At 35.1% G+C, this 20,076-nt stretch overlaps 2 protein-coding genes across 5 annotated transcripts; one reads left to right on the top strand and one right to left on the bottom strand.

Annotated features, from left to right (window-relative positions):
• The first annotated feature begins 3,231 nt into the window (after nt 1-3,231).
• LOC125221111 (protein ALTERED PHOSPHATE STARVATION RESPONSE 1-like) lies at nt 3,232-6,211 on the top strand. The gene is made up of 5 exons (XM_048123237.1): nt 3,232-4,186; nt 4,538-4,603; nt 4,709-4,923; nt 5,287-5,501; nt 5,578-6,211. Exons 1-5 carry the CDS (start codon nt 3,232-3,234, stop codon nt 6,209-6,211), a joined length of 2,085 nt encoding a protein of 694 aa, XP_047979194.1.
• Nucleotides 6,212-13,404: 7,193 nt separating this feature from the next.
• LOC125221806 (protein ETHYLENE INSENSITIVE 3-like) lies at nt 13,405-16,194 on the bottom strand. Of its 4 annotated transcripts, none has more exons than XM_048124065.1 (3): nt 16,034-16,194; nt 13,850-15,714; nt 13,405-13,617 (listed from the first exon to the last, which is right to left on the bottom strand). In XM_048124065.1, the coding sequence occupies exon 2, from the start codon at nt 15,634-15,636 to the stop codon at nt 13,852-13,854; it is 1,785 nt and encodes a 594-aa protein (XP_047980022.1). In that variant the 5' UTR covers nt 15,637-15,714; nt 16,034-16,194; the 3' UTR covers nt 13,405-13,617; nt 13,850-13,851. The 4 variants fall into 4 exon arrangements, with proteins under 4 accessions (XP_047980022.1, XP_047980024.1, XP_047980023.1 ...); XM_048124067.1 differs by adding an exon at nt 15,715-15,811 and having other exon boundaries at nt 13,405-15,636; nt 16,034-16,177; XM_048124066.1 differs by having other exon boundaries at nt 13,405-15,659; nt 16,034-16,177.
• Nucleotides 16,195-20,076: the final 3,882 nt, after the last annotated feature.

Genomic DNA, 20,076 nt, shown 5'->3' with positions numbered 1-20,076 from the left:
TCTTTTGCGAACAATAAGAAAATCAATCAAATCGTTATAATTAAATTGATAGGGGTGTGTTATATTGCTAACTATTTAAATTGCTAACTCTGTTAACTCATCAATACAGTGTATTAAAAATGTCAACACATTGACATCAAAATGTCAACACATAATATCAACATATTATATTGAAGTTCAACAAAATTATGTGTTGACATTTTAATGTCATTGTGTTGACATTTTTAATACACTGTGTTGATGAGTTAGCAAGTTAGCAACTTAAGAAAGTTATCAACATAATTAAATTGATATGTGTAGTTTTTAGATGAATAATATGTATGTGCAACCTAATGCATTTTTATATTTTATTAACTACTACTTGAATATTAATATATTTATATTCCACCCTCAAAAGCTAATGTTACTTGAATATTAATATATTATTTATTTTATTATTAAAATATATTATATTATAATTACTATTAAAATTTATTTCCGCCCCCTCCATTACTAGATTCTGAATTCACCACTGTATGGATGTGCGAGTGGTGGCAATGCGCGAAATGAGTCGTTGGTTTCTCCTGCAATATTGGGGTTATGGTCGTTCACTTTGACCTGCGAGCGAGCACTTATTACTATTGTCGTATTCACTTATTTAATTATCCTACTTTAATTATTTATATGAATCTATAGTTTCCACATTAAACTTTGTCTATTTTTAGCTAAATATGTTTATATTGAGAGGGGAAAATGATATGCTACACGTATATATGAGCATCGCTTTCATTCAATACACTTTTAGTATTGTTTGTTTTGCTTCATTTTATATATTTAATTTAAATTTAATACATAAAAAAATATTAATATTTTAAATTTTATAAAATTAATTGAAATATAATTTCAAATAAACTAGTTAAAAATAAAATATTAAAATTCAAATATAATCAAAAGAATATATTTATACAAGTAACTGACACTTCTAAAATTTAAATAATTCGAATAATTTAAAGACAGGACATTCCCACTGAACTGAGAAACCTGGTGACTGCAGCAGCCGCAATACACGTAATGTCCTTTTCATCATTTTAGTTCATTCTCCAAATCCCAATGTTGTCTTTTCTCGTACAAAATCAATTAAAGAAAAAGTATGACGAATCCAAATGAAGCTTTTTCATATGATTCCATTGCCTGTGCCAAGTCAGCGAGGGTCCACAGCCCTCTTGTGGGCCACACCCGTTTTCGACTGCCATTGCATGCAAACTTATCTCCTGAATTGGACTCTTGTCAGCTGTCACTCTCTCCAATTCCATCCCTATTTAGGGCCCTTTCTCAGCAGCCGCACTCATTCCTACCTGTCACAAATTAAATTTCCCTTTCTTAGCAGGTGCACATTTCTCAGGTTGCTTGCTTACCTTCTTCTCAATTTCAATTTTCACAGATTCTTCTTCCTGTTTTTCAATCTTTGCTAAAAAGGTCGGATCTTTAGTGTTTTTGGTGCTGTCTTGTTTGTGTTTGATGGTTTTGGATGCTTGGACATTTGGCGTTTAGATTTATTTGATTCACTAAAAAGGTGGAATCTTTAGTGTTTTTGGTGTTGTCTTGTTTGCGTTTGATGATTTTGGATGCTTGGATATTTGTCATTTAGATTTATTTGATTTACTAAAAAGGTGGGATCTTTAGTGTTTGTTTAGTTTTTGGATCACAGGGGCTTGTTTGTGTTTTGAGGTTGATTGATTATGACATCTTGATTCACTGAGGCTTTATGCATTGTTTGATTTTGGTGATTCCAAATGCTGTTGAGTTTGTTCTAACAGCTCATGAATCTCTTTATGTTGAGATAGAAGAAGGAAAAGACCAACATTGCCAAGATTGATATTAAGTTATGTGTTTTGAGTTTGATTGATTATGACATCTTGATTCAGTGAGGATTTATGTGTTGTTTGATTTTGGTTCCTTGTTTAGCGTGGAGGGAAATGAGGGGTGATTTGAAATGTTGGTGAGTTCGTTCAAGCCGCTCGTGAATCTCTTTATGTTGAGATAGAATTAGAAAGAGGCCAACATTACTAATATAGATTAGATTTAAGCTATGTGCTTTCTCTGGTTTCAGATGCTAGCTTTCGCATGAATTTGAGAGATGCTGATTTTGTTGTTCTTGTTGTTTTTACTTTTTTTGGCTCCTTGTTTAGTGTGGAGGGAAATGAGGGTTGATTCCAAATGTTGTTGAGTTCGTTCAAGCAGCTCGCGAATCTCTATGTTGAGATATAAGTAGGAAGAGACCAACATTACCAAGATAGATTAGATTTAATTTATGTGCTTTCTCTGGTTTCAGATGCTAGCTTTCGCGCGAATTTGGGAGATGCTGTTTTTGTTGTTCTTAGTCTTTTAATTGTTTTCTTATGGCTTTATCATACAAAGTGTAAACCATTAATTCTGTGTTTCGTGTTTTACCAAATGTCAAGTAACGGCGTCTAGTTGATCAACCACGTGTGTAAAGTGTGCTTAAACGCCGTATAAAACACATGAATTACTTTCTTTCTATTCTTTTTTATGAACCTTCATCCAACTTTTGGTTACTCAAGTTCAGCGATTACTAAAATTAGTTAGTATTCATAGCAGATGATTTGGTGATACAAAAAGATGCTATTAGAGGCAAGTAATAACTGTGGTTGGTGAGTAGTTCAAATATATTCGTCAAACAGCTATTGATATTAACTATAATACGACAATATGTCCTAGCGAAACACTAGTAAAGAAGTCATCGTCAATGCACCTGCAGTTAGAATCGCGTTACTTTTTAGTTGACATTCGTCTCATGATTTCTGTAATCATTATTTTGTTTATTAGAACACCTGTGTTACTGAACAATTAGTGTGATTTATTTTATTTTTTCCACATGAGATGAATCTCAGATAATTAATTTACGACTTCTTGTTACATTTAGAGTACGTGTTCGGATTATCAGTCATTTGGTGTGCAGTGATGAAACAGAATTTTCTTTTAGTAAATCACAAAATTCATAATGAATCTGAAATACTATGTAGCTTCAAAGTGATAGTGCAGCTTCTCTATAATGTTATAGATGTTTTCTTTCATTATTATTGTGAGCCAATAATTGAAAGATGTTTCAGTATGAGTGTTAATCTAAAATAATTTTTTTTCATCTTAATTGTATACTCATAGGAAATCTCCCATCAAAAGAAGTTCTTCTGCTGATTTGGTAACTGGAAGAGCTACAGCTGTTTTGCATTAATGGGAGCTTCGAGTTCTAGATTAGACGAAGACAGGAGTCTGCAGCTATGCCGGGCGAGAAAGAAATTCATCAAACAGGCTCTTAATGGCAGGTGCTCTCTTGCAGCAGCTCATATTGCATACATCGAGGAACTAAAAATCGTAGGAGCATCTCTAAGGAGATTTGTGGAGTTCGATGCTGAATTCGAGCCTTTAGCAAGTGCAACTCCGGAGCCCCATTCTGTAAAGTCCGTCTCCCGGTCTGTATCACAAAATGTTGATGCAATGGCAAATCATTCACCACCTTCTTCGACTCCTGGCTCGAATCTATTCCAAACTCATCTTATGAAGTTCAGAAGCCCGTTCTCCAAAAAAGTCGAAGAGAAGCCTCCTGTGCCTGTTGCAGTCTCGGTTTCTTCCACGACTCCTCTGCCTACCACCCCTTGCTCCACTGAAGTTCCGGAAGCATCACCTTTCGAAACTGCTGACGAACCAGAATATCCACCTTGGGATTATTTTGGTCTTTCTCATCCAACCGAGCAGCGTTTCTCTGCACAAGAGGGCCGAGGATTTCATCAGGATCTGGAGAAGTCTGATGGAAGAGAAGATTCGCAGATATCAGATGATGAATTTGACGAGCCGGCCACTGCTACCCTTGTTCGACGTTTCAAAAACGTGAACTTGTCAGAGGAAAATCTCGCCAAAGATTCATCTTCCTTATCTTCTGAAGATAAAGTATCTGAAACCATGTTTCCGAGTGCTGATAATGCGAAGGAAATAAAAGAAGATATTGTGAATGGAGTTTCGCCACTGAAACAAACGGAAGTTGAAGATCAAGTTGTGCTGAAGCACTTTCTTACGAGCATGAAAACGATTGATCAGCTTTTTGCTAGAGCGTCTGAATCGGGAAAAGAAGTAATAAAGATGCTTGAGGCAAATAAAACACATTTCCGCCAAGTTATACATGGAAAACAACGTAAGTTATCTCTGTGCATCTTTGTGTGAGCTTGTGCAATTTTTTGTCAGGAAAAGTTTCTTTGGAATGCTATCAGTGAGATGTTATAACTAATATTTGTGCTGTTACAACGTGTTGATTGGCTGTGGAAGAATACTATTTTAGTCAAGTTGAGCCCGAAAAGGAACGCAACTTTGAGTCATCGAGTTGCTGTATAGTACTATCATAAGTAGCTAGAGATGAGTTATAGTTCAAACTATGACAAATTGGAAGATAACCTAATATAGTTGAAATTATTAGCAGTTTGATTTTGTTATTCCGCCTTTGTAACATTAAAAAAGCATGAATTTTGGTGTAATTCTTTTGTGGCAGGTGGTTCAGCATCACTTCTGAAATCTTGCTTTTCCTGTGGGGATGATCCAAGCCAGGTTCCTCAAGGTGAGTTTCTTCACCACTTATTTTCTCTCGTCGCTCTCTACCTGATGGTTTAACCTTTTTTTAGGCTATTGTGCTAATTCGTCATGTTATTTCTGTGTCATGTAGAGCCACCTCAAGAGACTGTCAAGTCCTTTACTTGGCCTCACACGGAATCATCTCCTTCCGATTCTTCTTTGAACCTTCTAGGTGCGAATTACTCTGATGGCGTTGAAGATCTTAGTAATAATCTCTTCGACAACTTCTGCATGGTCTCTGGAAGCCACACGTCAACCTTGGATAGGCTTTATGCGTGGGAAAAGAAGCTTCACGATGAAGTTAAGGTAAGCTTAGACTTCGTTAATTTGATTTTGAAACTGTTTACATAGGCGATATCTCAAAATCTTGTACTATCGTTTTGACACGTGTTTACTTACCTGATTCTATGGTCGTCGGTTTCTGATAGGCGAAGGATGGGAGGATTTCATGTTTCAGTCTCGAACAATCACATTTTAACAATAGATCTTTTTTAGTTTAGAATATCGCTGTGATGTGGCTTCTTTGACAGATAAATGCTAGGAGTATTGTATAGTTTTCTGTCATGACTTTACGAGATAATTCCCCTTCTTCGCTGATAAAACCATACTCTTGAATGAAGGATAGTGTGAGAGTTATGCTAATAAAGGTTTTAATCCATATTCTTTCAGGCTGGTGAGATGCTTCAGAGTAATTTTGATCAGAAATGCAAACTTCTCCTAGAGCAAGAATACCAAGCAGGGAATACCGACAAGACACGAGCTGCAATAAAAGGACTGCACTCGAGAATTCGAGTTTCTGTGCATCGAATCAAGTCCATCTCAAAGAAGATCGAAGAAATTAGAGATCGAGAGCTTCAGCCGCAGCTTGAGGAGCTACTAGAGGGGTATATATGCGCGTATATTTATTAATTCCTCGAGTTTTAATTAGAAATCGCTAAAACTTTCTTGTTGCAACGACAGGTTAAGGAAGATGTGGGAAATGATGGTGCAATGCCATAAGCTTCAGCTACAGACGATACCGGTATCTAAAATTCCCGGAAGCACGGATCTCATCATGCAGTCAGATTCTCGGAGACAGGTCACCATCCATCTGAAGAATGAACTAAGCCATCTGTCATCCATCTTCACAAAATGGATCAACGCGCAAAAGCTCTACGTGGATTCAATCAATATGTGGCTCTACAAATGCGTTTTGCTTCCGCGGAATACTTCTAAGAGGAGCAAAAGGACGAGACCTCCGCCCATAAAAGACATAGGTCCCCCAGTATACATGATATGTGATACCTGGTTAGAGATGTTCGACAAACTCCCTTTTAAAGAAGTTGTCGACTCTATCAAGGACTTGGAGGTCGACGTCGCACACTTTCTGCCTCATCAAGAGAAGACGAAGAAGAAGGGCACGAGTACTACCATTGTGGGAGACGAAGACAAGGCACCAACGCCTGCTCTGGATCGTTTCAGGACGAGCTTGGCTGGATTTCTTGGGAGATTGAACGACTTTGCTGAGTCGTCCGAGGGGCTGTTCTCGGACCTCCAGAAGGAAATCGAAGAAGCTAAGAAAAGCTATGAAGTGTTGAAGTCACAACAGGAATAGAAGATTTTCGAAGAGAATTGAGTAATAAAGATTTTTTCATGCATACATCTAAAAACTACAGGTATGCAATGGTTATTATCCAATAAACTACATTTTTTGAATATTATGAATAAAACATTTTGACCACAGTTTCAGATTTTGGTTTTGGTTTTGGTTTTGGTTATTCTTATTTTGCCTAAATTTTATTGTACGTCATACATTTGAAGTAGAGCATTGAAGTGCATTGTGGTGGTGACATGGTTGCCATATGATATTCGAGGAGAATCTGTTCTCCTTGAATATTACTTTATCGTCTAATTTTGCAAAAAAAATTAAATTTCATTAGATTTCCCCTGTTTCTTTTGAAACATGTTTTGCATCCGTCATTAATGGCTTCCCTCTCTCTCTTCTACTATATTAAAAGAAGCTTCAACATTTGGTTGATTCACATTATTGATGAGTTTAATAGGTCAGATTTATTAAATGAATGATAAATTGATACTACAACAGAAGAAAGTCAATGAAAGGACACCTTGGAACGCTGATATGGTATGTTGTAATAAATTTTTTAAAACAGATTATTTCATTAATTATTGATATAGTCGTTGGAGATGTAGACATAATTTTAGAGCTTGTACATTTTTGCCCATTACCGTTAACAAAATATTGTTTTTTTTATAAGAATACATGCTAATAACCTTATAACTATTTTAACTTGCATTGAGAGGAGGGTAGTGATTTAGAGATATTATGTCTCCATGCCATAATACTCTTATGTATTTTTGCAATAATTCTATTTTATATTGTGATTAATTTACGCTAATATCATATTAAATGGATATTTTAGTTAAGGAAAATTAAATCAAATTAAATATCTTTATCTAAATGCATGTTCATTAATTAGAGATAAGCTTGAGTATGCATCAAAGTCATAAATGAATTTCAAAGAATTTCATATGTAATTTAACACTTATCTAAAAAAAATCATTAATTTAGATTATAAATTTATTAATATAGTAGTGTTAATTAACACACTATATAACTAAATTATTATATTTAATTATAATATAATCTGATAACTTATGTTTTTTTTCAAATAAATTTTTATTTAATTTTTTGATATTTTTAGTCAGTTTTTTCATTTTCTTTAGTATTATTCTTTCATAGCTTGTTCATGTTTGTTAAATATTCTAAAATATAAAACAATGAAATTATTTATATAATATATGAAAAAATATAAAAAATTAAAACATTTTTCTTATTCAAATTTGAAATGTACGATATGAAGTTTTTTTTTTGCCATTATCTGTTTACTTTTTTATTTTAATACATGATAATATACTGAACTGAGCTAAGAAAAATAATAATATATTGAATTGTCAATTGAGCTAAGAACTCTTAATATTTCATAAACAATCTTGTGAATCAAAAGTGACAAAGTGAATAAGTTTATCAATATTGAAAATTACAATTCAATTATAAGTATTTTTTTTGCCATAAGTTAAAATTTTTATTTTTATTATATTTTATTAAAATTAGGTAATAAATTTTTAATAGCTAAATATTTATATTAAATTATTTAAATTAAAATTTGTAAAGACTAGTTTAATAAGAAACCCATCATTATACATTTGCTAATATATAGCATTATTTAGTTATAGACAAATGTGCACCAAATATATAAAATTAATAAAATTACCATAATTTAAAATTTTAAAGATAAGTCTTTAAATAAATAAATGCAATAAAAGGGGAAAGAAAAAAAATTGTTCATCTTAAATTTGTGGTCACTATGATGCCAAAAAAATTGTATACGCCTAAGTTAGAACTATGTCCATAAATAGGTGTCTTTAAGTACAAATTTTAATGTAAGAGTAGTTAAGTAATATAAAAAATATAAATTTAACTAAAAATAAAAATATAGTGCATAATTACTATTTAAAAACCCCATTATTTCATTGCCATAATGTTAAAAAAATCACTTTCCTAATAAGAATGAGAGGATATTAGCATGCTCTAATTGTAGCTTATCAATGAGTCGGTTAAATAGTTAATGTCCAAAGTTGTGTTGGCATCATAAATAAAACTTGCATTGTTCACTTCGAAACTTCATAAAATGGATTAATGTTAGTATGTTACAATAGAACTTTTCTGGAAATGTTTGTAATCAAATAAAGGAAAAAATTTCCATTCCCCCAATCCAAAAAAAAAGGTTAAGATTGTAATTTGCCATAGGGTGTGTTTGGGAACATAGAATTCGAACCATAGAATTGGAATTGGAGGCTCCAATTCCAATTTCATTGTTTGGTATCACAAAAATGTATAGAATTGAAACTGAATTATAAGTTTTCCAAGATCAAACCGTAAAATATTGGACTACGATTTTATAATTACTAGCGGAGAATAGTTCAAATACTTGGCTTTGTCTAATCAAAGGAAAGATACAGAAAAAAAAAATACATGAAGAAATCGACAATAAATTCTCTGGATATCATATATAAATTGCATGTTTCATGTTTGCATGTCAATGAAGCCAATTTGTTTTAAAAATTCTGAGTACAAATTTGTACTATTTCATTGGCCTCGATGGCCTCTTGGAGATGTTTGTTCACCAACTTCGCTAGTTCTTGATTTCTGAGACTACTTTCGTCTCTGGTTGGTAATATGATATCTCAACATATTAGGATCTACAAGGGTCTAAGTTGTTATTTTTAGTGTACAAATATGCAGCTGAGTTTCTCACAATCAAGTAATAGAAAACCTAAAAATACTACGATCTGCAAGAGAACAGACTTACAATGCAGTATAATAGGTATCGAACCCACAAGTAAGATAAGAACTATAAAAGCTACTACCTCCGTTCCCAAAGTGTATAAACAATGGTTTCGACACAGATTTTAATAAATAAGGGAAAAAGTAAGAGAGAGAAAGAGGTAGTGGAAATAATGTTAATGAAAAGTGGGGTCCACATTGTAATGGTATAAGTTGTTAAGGACAATGGTGTAAGTTGTAAATAAAATGGTGTGTAGGGGCAATGTGCTGTTTGCGTTTTTCAAAATTAGAAAGTTCAAACTTTTCAGGAACGGACGAAAAAGAAATAGTTCATACTCTTTGGGGACAAAGGAAGTATAACACAAAATGATGCTCGGTATTTTCCGAGTAGATAAAGTGATGCTTGAACATAAGAGCATCTACAATAGTGGACTAAAGCCCGCCCTAGCCACCGGCTAGCGGCTCGTGCGTGGCGTTAGTCCACTACTGCATGCGGCTAGCGAGACGGACTAATGCGTGACGGACGAGAGGTCGGGCGCGGACGTCCGGCGTTAGCCGATGCTAGCCGCCTATTGTGCGGCGAGCGATCGGCTAACGCCCGAAAATTATTATTTTTTATTTCAACTATATATATACGGCTTGTTGCACTTTCTCCGTATTTTTCTAATTTTAATTTCGTATTTGTCAATTTATTTGTTGGGCTAGGGCATTGTTTAGGCTCTTGCTAGCCTATTGTCAGGCTGTTGTTAGGTTAGCTTATGGCTAAACTGTGGGAAGGGCATGATGATATGGCAGGAGAAATTTTTTACTAGGCTTTTGCTAGACAATTTGTTAGTCTATTGCTATTATGGAGGCTCTAAATGTTCTTAGGAATGAGAGAATGGTGTTAATTAAATCCTAGACGCCTTGATTATATATAGAAACGTACCTGAATGACTACAATTTGCCGTTCTAAACATATGAACCAAATTCTGAAAAGATGCATTGATTCGTTATCTTAAAAAAACATATTTTTCAAAATATTGAATGTTCTTCTTTATCAATTAACCGGCTGCATTATGTCCAAACCCACACAAACAGAATTTGGGCCGCCCAATATAATAATATGGAAATCTGTAATGGGCCATTTAATCTAAGGCCACTACTCTCTTATTTCTTTCTATGATATAACTATTCGAAGTTATGGCATATATGTACAAAATGAAGGTTAAAAACTGAAATTATATAACTTAAAAACTTTTAAATTGAAAATAAAATTTTTAAAAATTTGAAATTAAAAATCAAATTATTGTGGCTCCTATATTCCACTGTCACTTTCTAATTATAACATTCAAATAAAATTTTAAAACACGTAAAAACAAAGATTTCGACGAATAGAGTATTAATACTCCCCCCGTTCCATGTTAATAGAGTCATTTTTCTATTTTTGAAAGTTCCAAGTTAATTGAGTCATTTCTATTTTTGGCAAAAAGTAATTTTACTTTTGTTTTATTCTCTCTTCTATCTACTTTATTCTCTCCTACTTTTTTCATCATTCGTTTAACACACTATTTTTAAATTCCGTGCTTAAAAGATATGTCTTTATTAACAAGGAACGAAGTGAGTATAATTCAAGGGTTGACTTTCAATAACAAGACACGTGTCATAAAAATGCTTGATAATTTTTTAACATGATAATTAAATTAGTGCATGTCTAGACTCTAGTCTAGTCCATTTAAAACTAAGAAAGGTCGAAAGTAAAAGATGATTAAAAGTGTTATTACATCATAATTGTTAAATTTACAAATTGACAACTCACCTACGTGCTCGCACATTTAGTACTTAGAAGAAATTAAATTACATGTCGACTAAAGTCTTGGACCAAGAATATTTACTTTTAAAATTTTTAGCCGCATATCCACTCTTGTAGATCTCATGTCCCCTTTCTACTAATTATATTCTCAATTTCATTTTAATTGATTCCAACAGAAGGTAACAGAATAAACTACACTAGTTACATAAAAAATTAATCACCATTAAATAAGTCGACAAGTCACATGAAATTTTGGTTATGTCCTAACTATGATTGCATAAAACCTCACACAAACAAACACTAATCAATCAATAACCGCCACGAAAATGATTAACAACCACATTAGCCAGGTCACTACTATTATAATAGTAGTGACTATTTATCAAAAAGTGTGTGAGGAGTGCCAATAAACTTGAATAATTTAGTAATTCATCAATTTTTATTTCGATTAGATATGGAGTTAGTCTGTCCATATCAAACAGTTCTCTTACAGCGTAATACCAAGCACTTGTCTCCCAATTAGAGGTTTTTTGATAATTAATGATTAGTTTTGTCGTGAAAGTGGATTTATTAAATGATGATATGGGTAATGACATGGGATTAATTAAGAGGATCTATTAATATAAAATTAGTGTTTTCATTGGGTTGTGAGAGGTTGTCTAGGTGCATGAACTTGTTTGTGGTGAATGGTGATGAAGGAGAAGCCATGCATGTTCTTTTGCCAGAAATGTTGCTTCAACATGTAGGTAGGTCCACTTAATGCCCATTTGCAATGTCAATATGAATAGACCATAATGCCCTTTTTGTTCTTTTCTCTACTCTATAGTTGATACTCGTGGATATATATCCCAGACACACAAGGCAGGGGCGAATGCAGAAAAAAAGATACGCTTAACCTGACTTGAAATTTCACTAGTACGAGCTCGTTTTGCAAGCTCTAAGTGAGAATTGTAAAAAGATTTTTCATCTAGTTTGGCATATGTACGTACATAATATGAGAAATAATTTTTTCAAGAAATTGGAGAAATTTTGTTCCCTTTTTATTTTGTTTTTGTGCATGTCGGGAGGGTGGGGGAGGTGCCAGGGGAGGGGAGGACAGGTGACTTTACTTTCTGTTCATTTTTAGATTAATTATTGTAGGTGTAGTTATTTATTTGTGGGCCTTTATCTTTAGGTCAATTACTTTGTTATTTGTCTCTCAATTATTAGTACGTGTGTATTCACCCAGATATTAGAATTGGTCCATTCCTTTCTAGTAGAATCATTTACTTTTGACTCGAATTAAAAAAAAATTGTGTTAAGTGAATTAAATAAAAGAATGATAAAGTAAGAAATGAAAAGGTAGAGATGGAGAGAGAACAAATAAGAGTAAAGTAAGATAAAAGAAATGTGTTATTTGTTTTTAAAAAATGATTCAGCTATAATGGGTCAACCCATAAAGAAATATGACTCAACTATGTACAGACGACTGTAGTAATATTTTAAGTGAATTAAATAAAAGAAGGATAAAGTAAGAAATGAAAAGGTAGAGATGGAGAGAGAACAAATAAGAGTAAAGTAAGATAAAAGAAATGTGTTATTTGTTTTTAAAAAATAATTCAGCTATAATGGGTCAACCCATAAAGAAATATGACTCAACTATGTACAGACGACTGTAGTAATATTTTAACATCTAAAGTCAACTGCCATTAATGGAAGTCATGAAAAATTCAAGTTTCATAGATCATGGTGAAAAGTTTAAATCTCTTGTTTGTATTTTAAGATGTACTAAGAGTTGAGTATTATACATGGGAACTTTGTTAACAATGCAGAGCTGAAATCTACTTAGTTAATTAAACTGTTCCAAATTTATTTCAACATATAATTGTACGAGCTAGTAGATAAAACCCAAAAATCTACAAATAACAATAATAATAGCAATAATAACAACAAATACTTACTGTACTTAATTGTCAATTGGAGTTAATGGGCCCGGAAATTTGGAAATATTAGTAATAACTATTAAAAATAAACATTGCACGTAGAGCGACAATAATGTGGCGTAAATCGTGTTTATTGACTTAGGACAATGACCTAAATAGGAATCATAATTTTTCCCATCTCTGTATTTGACTCCATTATTGGTAGTAATCGATGGATCCAAAAATTTGTAATAGAAAATAGTGTATTTATATACTTGCAAGTTACTATTATTACTACTCCCTCCGTCCCTATATGATATACTTAGGGAACGACACAAGATTTTTGGAGATGTTATTTTATGTGTCAAATGGAGAGAGAAAATAGTAGTTATATTAATGTGAGAGAAAACTTTTTCCAAAAAATAAAATGTGATATGTTTTATGAGATGAACTAAAAAAGAAAAGTGTGACGTCTATTATGGAAAGTAATATTTATTTTTTTTACCATGAAAAGCGCGAGCGAAACTGCCATCACATGAAGCAAGAAAATGGGAAATAATTGGTGGAATGGAACAGAGTAAAAACCAATCCAAATGGGAGAGAAAATGACCAAATGAAGAGCATTTGTGCATCCCCAAATGACTTTTCAATTGTCCATGGGATTGATGATAGTGTGTGTGTGTAGGAAGCTGCAAACAAACTTTATCAAGAAAAGATAAAAAAAAAAAAGATGAAAACTACAAGAAGAATTGAGATGACAAATTCCATTTAATAAAAGATAGAGAAGGGTATTGATGGGAAATGAATCATAGTGATTTTGATATAATCCACTCCTACAGTAGTTGGAATTCCATTGAAGATGTGACCACACCGCCCAAACACAAAGACAATCCAATTTCCTCAGTCAACAAAATACAGCCCATCCACATTCTCTACTTTATCCATTTCTGGCTGCCCCTAACCTAACATCAATAACATAAATTAAATAAAATCCAACCTTATTTATGTGACATCTATATAAACTCTATCCATTCTACCAAAGCATCTTTAAAGAGATGGGACACCATACCATACCACAATCCCCACTTTGATTATTACACAACATCTACAAACTCTAACATCATAAACAAAAAAGACAACACAAGATGTAAGTAAACACAGGTGAATTTTTTTTAAAGAATGTATCAAGACTACCTTTAGTACCACATTGCAATATCCTGCTTTGCCAGGCTATCCCTTGGCCCGAAATTATCCGCGAAATCGACAGCGGGTATGTTGAACGGAGAACTGAACATTAGCTGGAAATTCTCACTAGGGTTGTGGTTGCACTGATCGAACCCATCCCCTGCTCGGACCATTGTGGGGTTGTGATGAATGCTGTTGCTGTCGTCGAATAGGCCGCCTCCCAGCACCATTCCTTGACTCTGGAGGTAGCCAACGTCTTGGTGGCAATGCACGTTGCGTTGCTGCTCCTTGAGGGCATTTGCGTTCTTGTTTCCTAGCACATTGTTGTCGTAGCAGGACATGAGCTCGTTGATCATCCTCTGCCCGTCTTCTGGGACACCTAGACCGGAGAGATCAAAGGGTGGCGCTGGAGTTTGGTTCACGGGCAACGGAGATGGCTTATGCTGGACAAAGGACTGAGGAAAGGTCACTGGCTTGATGCTGAAATGCTTGTAAGGGCAAGATAGCTGGTGATTATTACGGGAAGCTCGGTCAAGGAAGCCATTGCGGTGCTCAGCGTGAGGGCATTGAAGAAACTCGCACGTGTAGACCTTCTGATCCATTATCACGTTGAGCTCGCAGCCGGGCTTCCTCTTCCTCGAGAACTCCAAGTTGGTGATTAGTTCGTCTTTGATGGCATGAGACTGTTGCTGAATTGGAATCGGAAGCCTGTCGTGAAACCTACCCATCCCAATGTTTAACAGCCCGAGAGCAGCCGGTTTCTGCTCCTGCACGTCGAAATTGGACTCTTCGTCGCCCACATCCACGTCGTACTCGCTGCTGTGGTTCATGGGGAATGTTCCGCTGCCGCTGCATCCAGAGAGGGGCGGGCAATGGTCGGGGTAGAGCTCCCTCGCCAGGGTTTCCTCCTGGTTGATTATGGCCAGCCACGTCGCACTCTCCTTGGCCGTCATCTTGTCCTGCAAACACTTGGACTGCCTCACGAGCTTCCGGATCTTGGTAATGTCGGGCGACATATGCTTGATGACAGCCGTCAGAACCCCGACCTTCCACGCCTTCTTCAGATCATGAGGCTTCTTGTAAGGAGGGGAGCCCTGATCCTTCAGCAGGCCTAATTGATGCCACCATTCCTCCTTCCCAGTGGGCCACCAAGGAGGCGGGACGCCCCTCTCCAATGGAAACCGCCGCTGAGGCGGATCACAGTGTTGCATCAGAGCCGATAGCAACGAACCAAGGGTGGTGTCTTGGAGCTCCTGCAAGGTGTGAGGAGTTGGCCCAACGGGGCTGGACCCCTCGTTCCTGCCGGGGATGGCGTTGTCCACCTGGTATTTCGCGATGGCAGCCGGTCCATTCCGGTCGAATCTCACCTTATCCTTCCACCACTCTCTCAGATTATCAGAGGCTCCGCTCACAGGCTTCCCCTTCTCCGGGATAATCCCATACACAAAGCCCTGAGCTTTGCAAACCTCCATCATCTTCAACATGTATTTCAAGATCCCATCTTGCGCCCTCGACATCTTCTTCCTCCTCGCCTGCTCTTGCGACTTCGCAGCATCAACGCCTTCCTTGCCCTTGCTCATCTCCTTGAGCCTCTTGAGCCGCATCTTGTCCCTCCACATCCTCCTCTCAAGCTCATCCACGTCGATCTCATCATCGGTGTAGTCATCCTCCACAACTCCCTCGGCCTCGGCCTCAGCATCGGCATTAGCTGCAGACTGCACAGCGCAGGCGTCTGCTTCCTTCATAGGAAAGAAATCGAGGTCTCCACAGAAGCCCATATCCTCAAACATCATCATCTTAGCAAACAATCGATCGACAACTTGTTTATTATGCAAGATTTAGAAAAAGGGGATAATTAAAATTCCATTTCCCACCTGTAAAGATGAATTAAAAATCACAATTAGGAATGTTCCTTGCAGCCAGAAAAGCCCTTGATTAAGGAATTCAGAATATATACTCGGGTAATTCAATCTACAAAAATGATACTCCCAATTAATGCAGCTTCATATGTAAACAAAACCACTAGAATATAACAAAACGCCAAAAAAATGATTTTTTTTCGGTTATAACTTACAAGATCACCGAAAGATAGATGATTGAGTGTATATCAAAAAAATCAAATCTTTACTAAATTATTTGGTAAACACACAGAGAGAAACCGAAGATATTTTTTTCCAAAAATTGGGGGTTTACCTGAACTGGGTTTCTTCGAGTATCGCAGCTGAGTTATCTCTTGGCGAATTAGTAACGTAGGCTACAAAGAAATGGGAAAACAGAGAGGCCAAGAATAAGAAGGGGGAGACCTTCTGTATGTGTGTTTGTGCGTTTATATAAATGTGTGTGGATGTGTGTGTAATTTTACATGTTAGTGCGTGTATTGATTTTGTAAACTGTAGAATTTATGAACACCATTATTCAAGTGGTATTTGAGGAGGTTTAAAATGTCGGCATCCCTTTTTACATGGATGTGTGTAGGGACTACTCTCCCTCTTAAAAAAGGTTATACTCCTTCCGTCCCGGCTAAGATACACATTCTTTTAGTCAACACGAGATTTTAGGAATTGTAGATAATGTAGTTAATTAAAAAGAGAATAGATGAGTGTAAGTATTAAATAGAGAAAAAGAGAATTGAATAGTTAATTGGATAGAGAAAAAGTGAGTGTGTGTATTAATTAAAATTTTTTTTACCAAAAATGGAACTATATCATTTTAGTTGTGACAAATTAAAAATAAATGTGTCATTTTAAGTGTGACGAAGGGAGTATTTCTTTTTTATAAAAAAATTCTCCATTATATTTATAAAAATATACTATTTTCTCTCACCGTTTAATATATAAGATATTATTTTTAAAAATTTCATATCATGATCCAAAGTATGTTATAGATTGTGGGACGGAACGATTATTACCAAATTTTATTAAAACTAGTATTAATTGGAATTTACTAGTACTACAAAAGTGTGGATGCATTTAAGAAGACGACGGTCTGTTATATTCTGTGTCTAAACAGTGCATGAACAGTAATTAAAATTTAGGTTGTTGATCAAACTGGCCTTACTACTGTGGATTGCCTACGGTGTAACAATGACAAGTATATTAACGATTAATTTATTATATTTCATAATGTTATGACAATTAAATGGACAATTAAATGCCTCATTTATTGAGATACCTTCAATGAAACAGTATCTAGCATCATTTATTAAAGTTTATGATTTCAGAAAATTAATGTGTCCTAGTAAAAGTGCTTCTCGTACACTTCAAACGAAAATAAGGGAAAGAAAGGGAAAAAAAGTTTGACGCATAATTAGTCGAATCAATATTTTAAAAAGTAGACCGGAGAACGAACTGTAAAAGCCATTCATTTACTATTCAACTTCTTTTACCGATCATATCACTAGTCGAACCATAGTACTATCCTAATTTTACACTTTATGTTACTCCCTCCGTCCGCCATTAGGAGCCCTATTTATGGGCGGCACGGATTTTAAGAAATGTTAAGAAAGTTGGGTGGAAAAAAGTTAATGGAATAGGGGTCTCACTTGTATATATTAGTTTTAAATGAAATGTGAGTAGAATAAATTAGTGGATGGTGGGACCCTATTACCATTTATGGTAAAAGTCAACCGGGACTCCTATTCGCGAACGAACTAAAATGAAAAAACAGCACTCCTATTCGTGGACGGAGGGAGTACTTGCTAAGTGATTTATATTCCTTTTTCTGAATGTCCCAAGCTAAATGAGTAATTTTCTTTTTTGGCATTCGTTCTCTTATTTTTTCTTCTCTATTATATTTCCTCTCTCTCTTTATTCATCTACATTCAACTAATAAAACCTCATTTTTCTTTTATCTCGTACCGAAAAAAAATGTTTCACTTAATATGGGACGGAAGAAGTATCAAAGATAAAGTTAAATATGAACCTTAGCTCAATAAATGGATAATGGAGATCTAGGATTTTTCGGCTTGTGACTAAAGCACTAAAGGGTGAAATTGTCTTATTGATAGTTGAATTACATATACATAAAATAAAAAATACAGACATTTTATTAACATTACATAAACTGCATTTATGCTATGTTTGGTTGAAGGATAAGTTGATAAAAAAAATATTCATAAGATAATGAATCCTAAGAATAGATTCCATACAACTTTATTTTATTTTCTGTACTTGGAAATATATTAAGATTTTAAATTATTATTTGATTTCAATAGCAAACTAAAAACATAGTAGTAATAATACTATTAATTTTAATATTATAATAAGATTTTTTGTAAAATAATTATTACAAACATAATTGTAATTATTATATTTATTATGACGATGATAGTTTAATAATTAGATTAAGATTTTCATAATTTATTAGTAGTTAGCAAGCAAGAGTATCGTATCCCACAGAGACAAATTTGTATCAACTTAACTACCACAAACAAACGTTGACTACTATCTAGAGAATCATGAAAGGTTTGGTTGTTTTCTAACACTACGAAAAGCATATAATGAGCAAATAAACAAATAAAAGCAAGTAAACACGGAGTGAAAAGATAATATGGAGAAAATTATAGAACTCAAGGATTCGATGCACAATTCCAAGCTCTTATCCAATCAAATTGTCTTACCTTTTGGTGTCTCTAGAGTTACTAAGTCAACCACAATTATAGATTAAACCCCCTCCCGAGGTGAGAAACCTGTAGATTAGGTGCTAGGATTGAAGTCCTCTTCCAATCCTAAAACCCCTAACTCCCAAAAGCTTGATTAGGTCAAAGACCCCACTCAAAACCTCAACTCTCCCGAGTTTTATTGCATTAAGGTGTGAATTATTCTTATTTCCAGATTAATTATTTCATCTCCCGATTAATCTAATTAATCCTACACAATCAAGTGGTGATCAAGCAATTGAAAGGAATAAACCCAAGAATAATCAAATAACTACAAGAGCAAGGTAAGAACAAAATCAATTAGATAAAAACTATGAAATTAATGCATCATCACCAAGAATTCTACAAAAAGGTGTTTAGCTACTCATGTTCTTCCTAAAAACCATGTTTGAAACAAAGAATTCAATGAAAGACATAAGAGATGGGTACTAAGAACTCTTGTGGAATGAATTTAGGGATGAAGTCTCCAATCTTTCGATCTAGAGTCTTCAATCTTCAATTCTCTCTCTCAAAGTGTTTTTGGAGGTGTGTGTGAGTGGTGGAGGCGGTAAGTGTAGAAATCTCATGAACCCCAGGCGTTTTTCCCTTTAATCCGCCATAAAAAATCGCATTTTTGACAAGAAAATACGCCAAAATAACGTACCCGGCCGGGTAGAATTATAAAGAGTAAAATTCACCCGGGCGGGTGATGATTTTCGACCATTTTCTGACCTTTTCAGCGCATAAACACTGTACCCGGCCGGGTGGTTAATTCACCCGGCCGCGTGTAATTTTCTGGACAGCGCAATGTTCGTAACACGGTCATAACTTCTTCTACGGGACTCTGATTGAAGCGTGTAAGATACCCACGCGAAGCTCTTTCAAAGACGAAAAGATTGATATGCATATGAGGCTGATTGGGCTTCAAAATCTCCAGTAAAAATTGTCTCAAACCAAGGCTGCTGCACATCCACATAGTTTGTACCTTTTTCTACACATTCTTAACAAAATGGTCAACATACCAACATAATATAGAAGTATATATAAACACGTCCAATAATAGACAAATATGATCAAATTCATACAAAACCACCCTCTAAAACCATGTAAAATCCAAGTATGTCATTAATTGAAGTCGGGCCCATATAAAGTAGTATCCCCTCCGTCCCATTTAAGATTCATTAATTAGGATTCTCATTCCAAATCGCGTTTCACACTTTTATGTCATCTTCTTCCTTCCTCTCATCTTTCAGTGTGTCAAAAACGAAGAACCCTAGTTATGGAGCGTTAGACTTTCAGCAGAGGGGACCGGGACCGGATCCGGCGAGAGTGGCGGCCGACGTAACCTTCGATTCCGATACGAGGCGTGCAATTGCAAGAAACTTGCTTCACTCCGTATCGTCAAAAGCCATGGCAAACCTACAAGGGGGAAGCTCTACATTGTTTGTGAGAAAAAAGAGTGCACTTTATTCAAGTGGTGCTCACCAGTCGAGCCAATTGAAGAAGATAATGGCGTGGAATCATTGTCGAAGTTAGCCGAGACAGATGGGGACAGTTTAGGCTTTATTTTGGCATCGAGCGATGACAATAATCGCGCCAT

Source organism: Salvia hispanica, chromosome 4, assembly GCF_023119035.1.
Source record: "Salvia hispanica cultivar TCC Black 2014 chromosome 4, UniMelb_Shisp_WGS_1.0, whole genome shotgun sequence".
Classification (NCBI taxonomy): domain Eukaryota; kingdom Viridiplantae; phylum Streptophyta; class Magnoliopsida; order Lamiales; family Lamiaceae; genus Salvia; species Salvia hispanica.
This window is presented reverse-complemented; position numbering and strand designations above follow the sequence as displayed.

Bases quoted from the DNA above. Each gene is read 5' to 3' on its own strand.
- LOC125221111 (XM_048123237.1), top strand. From the start codon at position 3,232: ATGGGAGCTTCGAGTTCTAGATTAGACGAAGACAGGAGTCTGCAGCTA. The intron at 4,187-4,537 runs GTAAGTTATCTC...CTTTTGTGGCAG, and splicing joins AGTTATACATGGAAAACAAC to GTGGTTCAGCATCACTTCTG. The intron at 4,924-5,286 runs GTAAGCTTAGAC...ATATTCTTTCAG, and splicing joins AGCTTCACGATGAAGTTAAG to GCTGGTGAGATGCTTCAGAG.
- LOC125221806 (XM_048124065.1), bottom strand. From the start codon at position 15,636: ATGATGATGTTTGAGGATATGGGCTTCTGTGGAGACCTCGATTTCTTT.